This window comes from Emiliania huxleyi (assembly GCF_000372725.1).
Source record: "Emiliania huxleyi CCMP1516 unplaced genomic scaffold EMIHUscaffold_50, whole genome shotgun sequence".
Lineage (NCBI taxonomy): Eukaryota > Haptophyta > Isochrysidales > Noelaerhabdaceae > Emiliania > Emiliania huxleyi.
In genome coordinates, this window is record NW_005198243.1 from 673,002 (window position 1) to 679,437 (window position 6,436).

At 65.7% G+C, this 6,436-nt stretch overlaps 1 protein-coding gene across 1 annotated transcript; it reads left to right on the forward strand.

The window, feature by feature from the left end:
* The first annotated feature begins 1,306 nt into the window (after positions 1-1,306).
* EMIHUDRAFT_436936 (hypothetical protein) lies at positions 1,307-3,102 on the forward strand. Its single transcript, XM_005766819.1, has 3 exons — positions 1,307-1,975; positions 2,007-2,498; positions 2,574-3,102. The coding sequence occupies exons 1-3, from the start codon at positions 1,667-1,669 to the stop codon at positions 3,015-3,017; spliced, it is 1,245 nt and encodes a 414-aa protein (XP_005766876.1). The 5' UTR covers positions 1,307-1,666; the 3' UTR covers positions 3,018-3,102.
* The last annotated feature ends 3,334 nt before the right edge of the window (positions 3,103-6,436 follow it).

Genomic DNA, 6,436 nt, shown 5'->3' on the forward strand with positions numbered 1-6,436 from the left:
CCTCCGTCCCGGCCTTACGCACATGGCATTCACAACGCCTTGCACCCGGCCCGCGGCCGGCTCCGCCTCGCCTCACCACTGACCGCCCTGCGGCCCCTGCGCAGGCGTCGAATTCATTCGAGCGACGCGTCGGGTGTGGGCTGCTTCCTTGCCCCGCACCCGCCGCCCTCTCGCCGGCCGCCTCACCGCGCACGGATCGCTCCCCTGCTCGTGGCCGCCGCCGCGTGTCCCCGCGCCGCCACGCTTGCCCCCTCTCTTGACACGCACCCCGCGCAGACGGCGCTCCGGGACAGACAGAGCAGCGACCGCGCACCGGTCGCTGCTCCGCCCCTCCGTCCGTCGCGCGCGGCGCGCGCGCACTGCCGCCGCTGCCGCCGCCGCTGCCGCCGCTCCGTGGTTCCCTCAGTGTGTCTCATGAGGGTATGTGGTGTGTGCGCGCGCAGTGTGTGCACGGCGGGAATCCCACCCCTGCCCTCAGCCGCGCGCACGCGTGCGCCGCGCGCCGCCGCCCCCGCCCCCGCCCCCGCCCCCGCTCTCCCCTTCGCGCCCTTCCCGGTGTTCATGTCTGCACTGTCTCGTGAGAGAGTGGATGTGTGACCCTGTGCGTGTGTGAGAGTGTTCAGTGCGCGTCAGTCCCGCGATCTCGAGCCCGATCAGTGTAAGCAGAAAGAGAAAGATAATCTGCGTGCTTGCAATCAGAGCGCGGGCCCCTTCACGGGTGAAGCTTACCAGAACCCCTCTTCTTCATGCCGTATGAGACGCATAGTCTGAGGGTTAGGTTTCTGGAGCCTCGGGTGCTTTAGAGGTATATGATAGCCTGATCGCAGCATGGGTGCATGTACATAATCTTTCGATAGGCCTGACCTGCTCAACCGCCTGGCGGGCGTGGCTCTTGCAGACCGGCAGGCGATCGCGACAGCAGTGGGGAGAGCGAGCAGGGCAGGGCGAATCAGTAGAAATCAGCCCTGAGGCGAACCATCCCGTTGATTCGAGTTGAGCGGTCTTTCTCTTTCCGTTTGCGGTGAGGAGCCACTGGGAAGGTGGCATAAGAGGTATAATTTTTTTCACATTTTTGCTGTGAATTCTTTTTTGCGCGGTGCCAAAGGAGATGGTTGGCAGGTGTATTTTATTTTTGCTTGGCCGGGCATCATGACGGGGTAGGTAGGGTAGGGTCTGGGCCCTCCCGTCGGGTTTTTCCCTCTCTCACGCCGGAATTTTCACCGCAGAAAAAGAATTTTTCCGCGCAAATCACGTCTATTCGCGCGCTGCTGCCGCGCGGAAATTTTCTTTTAATTCATTCCGAAGCGAGCTGTTTTGCCCGCGGCCGCGCGGCTACTTCCGCTGGCGTCGCGACTCGCATCTACGGGCGTGCTTCGCCGCGCCACTACGTCGGCGCCACGCAATTTGTCAACCACCCGGGCCGCTACCTCGCCAGGCTCCTCCGCGCTCCGGCCTGACCACTCGGGCCGGCGCTGGCGCCCTCTCAACCGGTACGCCGTCATTCGGCGGTGGAGGCGGCCGGCGCAACTTCTCGTCCGGCTCCTCGTCATCCTCCTTTGGCGGCAGCATCCCAAACATCTCCGACATTCCGGCGCCGTCGGCCTCGCTCGTCGCCGCGGCTGTCGTCGGCGCCTCCGCTCTCTACCTAGCCAAGCGGGCGGTGCTGATGACGGACGCCGGAGTCACGTACGTCGTCCAGAACAATCTGACCGGCCAGCTTGACGTGCACACAGCGCCAGGCATTCACTACATAGTGCCCTTCTTCTCCACGGTGACGGACTACAAGCAAGTCATCACGTCGACATTCGAGGCCGACGAGGCCGTCATCGCCCGCTTCGCCGACACGTACGTCGGGATGATCCCCGTCACCTTTCGCTTCAAGCTGCCCGCCGACCCGGAAGGCGTGCGCAAGATGCACCGCGAGTTCCGCTCCGAGACCAACCTGGTCAAGTCGCTGCTGATGGATGCGGAACGCGTCAAACGTGACGGTGATCACGGCGACGCAGTACACCGGCGAGGAGTTCTTCCAGGGCGGCCTGAACCAGTTCAAGACCCAGCTCGCTGATCAGCTGCAGAATGGCATCTACCTCACCGAGCGCCGGCAGGTCGAGATCGAGCAGACCGACCTCGCGCCCGTCGGCTTGGCTTCCCCCGACGGCCCGGGCCCCAAGCTCGTGCGCGCCAAGCAGCTGGTGTGGAAGACGGTGCCCATTCTCCAGGACAATGGCGTGCCGCAGCGCGCCGAGAACCCGCTCTCCCAGTACGGCATCGACGTCACCCAAGTGCTGATTGGCGACCCGCGACCCGAGCCCAATTTGGACAGGCTGCTGATGGACAAGAAGCGCCTCGTCGCCGAGCGCATCAAGACGGTGCAGGAACAGGAGACGTCCAAGGCGCAGGCGAACACCGAGCAGCTCAAGAAGGAGATCGAGCGCACGCGCGCGGTGCAGGACGCCCAGCGCCAAAAGGAGCTGCGCACGATCGAGATGCAGCGCGAGGTCGTCGACGACGCGGGGGACACACGCTCCACTCTGCGCCCATTCTCTCCTGAGGTGTGGCGTTTGATTACTCAGGTCGACGTCGCGAAGCAGGTGGCGGAGCGCGAGACGATCGAGCAGCGCAAGCTGCAGGACCTCGCCGTGATCCAAAAGGAGAAGGAGCTCGCGATCGCGCGCGCCGAGCTCGACATCCAGAAGGCGAATGCAAGCGCGGCTCGGTTCCAAGCCGACGCGATCGCCGCCAAGGGCCGCGCCGAGGCGGAGGTGCTGGCGGCCAAGTACAAGGCCAAGGCGCAGAACAAGGAGATCTTCCTGGCCGAGACGCAGCGCGACATGGCGACGGCGCTCTACTCCAACCTGAAGGACTTCAAGGTCGAGATGCCGCAGAACGTCATCGTAGGCGCGGGCGGCGCCGACGGCGGCGGCGCGGGCAGGATGCCGTCGAATCTCGACGTGATCACGAGCTTCTCGGCGCTCGGCCTGATGGAGAAGGCGGTGAGGAGCAAGGCGGCGGCGTGAGAAGGGGTGGAAGCCAAGGTTCAGCTCAAGGTTCCGCATGTTCATGTGACTGCTGACTCACATACCGTACACTCGCTTGCTTTTTTTCGCATGCGCGGGCCCAAAGAAAGAAAGATATAAGCCACACGCGAAGAAGTGCCCCCCCCCCCCCACACACACACTCCCCCGTGGTACTCTGTGATCACTGCTGCTGCATGCCCGTTGGCGTTGCGTACGCACTCTCTATGCGCGCTGAGCCGCCTCCACCGCCATCCTGGCGGCCGCCGCCTTGGCCCTCGCAGCGGCAGTGGCCGCGCGCTTCTCCTTGGCAGCGGCCAGTTTCGCCTCGGCCGCCGCCGCTTCGGCCGCGGCCGCCGCCGCTGCCGCCGCCGCTGCCGCCGCCGCCGCCTCAGTCACCGCTTCCTCCTCTGCGGCAGCCTCGTCCTCCGCCTCCGCCTCCTCCTCCGCCGCCTCCGCCTCCTCGGCCAGCCGCGCCGCCTCGGTCACCTCAGCCAACGCCGCTGCCTGGCTCTCCGGCGTGATGCCGAGCCGCATCCTTTCCTCGGTGAGCGTCTCGAGAAGCAGGAGGATCCTCGCCTCCTCGGCCTTCTTCGCCGCCTCGGCTGCGTCTACCTCCGACGGCGCCTCGGCACCCTCCTCGGGCTCCTGCGACGGCCCCGCCCCGCCCGCCCCGCCCTTCTTCTTCTTCTTGCCCTTCTTCCCCTTGCCGCGCTTCTCCGCCTCGACCTCCGCCAGCAGCTCCTCGGCGTGCCGCGCCGCCTCCTTCTCCTCTGCCGCCCTCTGCGCCGCCCTCTGCGCCGCGCCCGCGGCCCACGCCGCCTCCGCCGCTGCCTTCTCCGCCGCCTCCGCCACCTTCTTCGCCGCCTCCGCCGCCGCCTTCTCGGCCGCCGCATGCTCCGCGAGGGCGCGCACGCACTCGATGTGGCCATGCTTCTTGGCCCACTGCAGCGCGGTCTTGCCATCTGCACTGCACAGCGTCACGTCTGCGCCCGCCCGCAGCAGGCAGAGGAGGGCGGCGGAGTGGCCGTGGAAAGCGGCCCAAATCAGTGCGGTGTCGCCGTTGTTGGACTGAAGGTTGATCTCCGCGCCGTGTCGCAGCGCCAACTCGACCAGCTTCTCGCGGCCATTCGCGGCGGCGAGACTCAGCGCGGTGGCGCCAACGCTGGTCTGCAACGAGAGATCAGCACCGCGCTGGAGCAGTGCGTCGGCCAGCCCCTCGTGGCCCTTCGTCATTGCGAGCATCAGCAGCGTCACGCCGCTCAAAGAGAGGCCGTCCGAAAAGACGTGCTCGTACGTTGCGTCGACCCGCCCGCCGCCGTCGAGCCACGCCAGCACCGCCTCCTCGCCGCCTCGCCCAGCTGCTTGCACAACCTCCTCTGGCACCGCCCCGCTGCTCGGCTCGGCCTCCGCGCCTCCCTCGTCGCTCGAAGCAGAGGCTGCGTCACTCGCACCCACCGCCGCGCCTGCGCCGCCTGCCTCGGCCGACGGCGACTTGCTCCGGCGCGCCGCCACCTCCCCGAGGTACGTCTTGAAGGCCTGGACGCACTCGGCGTGGCCCTTCTCCTTGGCCCACTGCAGCGCCGTCGCGCCGTCCACATCGCGCAACGTCATGTCTGCGCCCGCCCGCAGAAGGCGGAGCACGACAGCGGGGTGGTTGAAGAAGGCGGCGAGAATCAGCGCGGTGCCACCGTTCTTGTGTTGCAGGTCGATCTCCGCGCCACGCCGCAGCAGCAGGTCGACCACCCGCTCTTGTCCGCCTTTGGCAGCCGCTGCCAGCGCCGGCCAGGCGGCGGAGTCCTGTGGGTTCAACTCCGCACCGTGCTTCAGCAGCATCTCCACCATTCGCTCGCAGCCGCAGCAGGCGGCAGCGTTGAGCGCAGTGCTGCCGCAACTGGTTTGCAGGTTGATGTGCGCGCCGCGCTTCAGGAGGAGCTCGACAATCTGCGCGTGCTCTTTCTGTGCGGCGAGCATCAGCATGGTGTATGGAATCGGACGGCCGCTGATCTGAGACTCAGCGTTGAAGAGAGTGTCGGCCTTCCCGCCGACATTCAGCCACGATCGCACTGGTCCCAAGCGGCCGTTCTCGGCCGCCTTCAGGACGTTCTTTGGGACTTCACCACCCGGCGCGCTGTCAGCAGACGGCGGCGGCGTGCGGAGCGCGGCGTTGGCGCGGATGGGCGGGGCGGGCATATACGTGTGTTGGCGGCCTGAGAGGCAGGGCCCGCAGATTTCTTTTTTGCAAAAGAGAGCAATCTGCTCTAGCCTCGCATGTCACTTCCTGTTGTCTGTTGTTTGTTGTGCCCTTGTTTGTTCTTCTGGTGCCTTGGAGTGCTGGGGGGGGCAACAGGGAGGATGTGGCCCTGAGTTATGTGTACGCCTACTCAGGGTGTGTGGCAGCCAGCTGGCTGTGTGTCTTGTGAGCCTGTTTGTGTCTGTGTGTCGCTCGTGCGTGTCGTCATCATCTGTCTAGCGTCCACCCATACCGCGTTGGTGTCCAGTCCGAGCCTGGCTGTTCTTCACCTTTCTACCTACCTAGAGCAATACACTGCCGGACTAGCAACAGACCCTATCGTCGTTCCTTTTCCTTCGTTCCCGACGAAGGGTGCTAGCCAGCTTGCAGCTAGCCAGCCAGCAGATCCCAACGGAAGAGAGAGCGATGAAGACGGCGCACGCCTTGTTTATGTATAGGTGTAGGCCAAGACCAGCCGCTCCCGGTCTTTCTTGGAATCGAACACGGTGGGGTATGCAAACATGGTGAACTCCGCCAGGTGCAGAGGGAGGGTGAGGGAGCTGGCCAGGACGTGGAGCAGGGCACCGGACACGTAGAGGCTCGTCATCCACGACAGGGCCTCCCAGCGCAGCTCGCCTACCACAATCACGTGGCTCAAGTGCTCACCGAGTCCAGCAGCAAATCACGAGTGCCTCCCACAGCCCCCAGCTCACCCTAGCGGCGGACGATGCGGGGCGCCAGGGCCAGCGGCCACCAGGCCCGTCGCAGCGGTTCCAGTGCGGAGCCCGAGAGCGCCCCGCGACGCCCGAGGCCGCCCCAGGCGCCAGGGCTGGACCTAGTCCGTTATTAGTCGACAAGGAAGTGGGTTGCTGTTAAGGTCCCTCGGGCCAGTTTCGGGGGGCAAACCCCGCCCGGCCCCTAGAACCCCAGGTAAGGCCCAGGTATGGCCTAGGGCATCAGAAGGGACCAAGAGGAGTCCAGTCTGAGCCGTAGAGCCCATGTCTTTGCCCCCGAAGGTCGCGTTCAAATGCCCGGAACGGACGTTACAGTGGTGTCCGGCCGGCGCGATCACCGAGCTGTGACGCTCAGGGAAGCCCGATGAGGTACTGGTTTCTTTGCCCAGGCCTGGCCTACGGCCCGTGCTGGATCAGCTGAGCAAGGTTTGGGGAGAATCCTATAGTAGGATCTG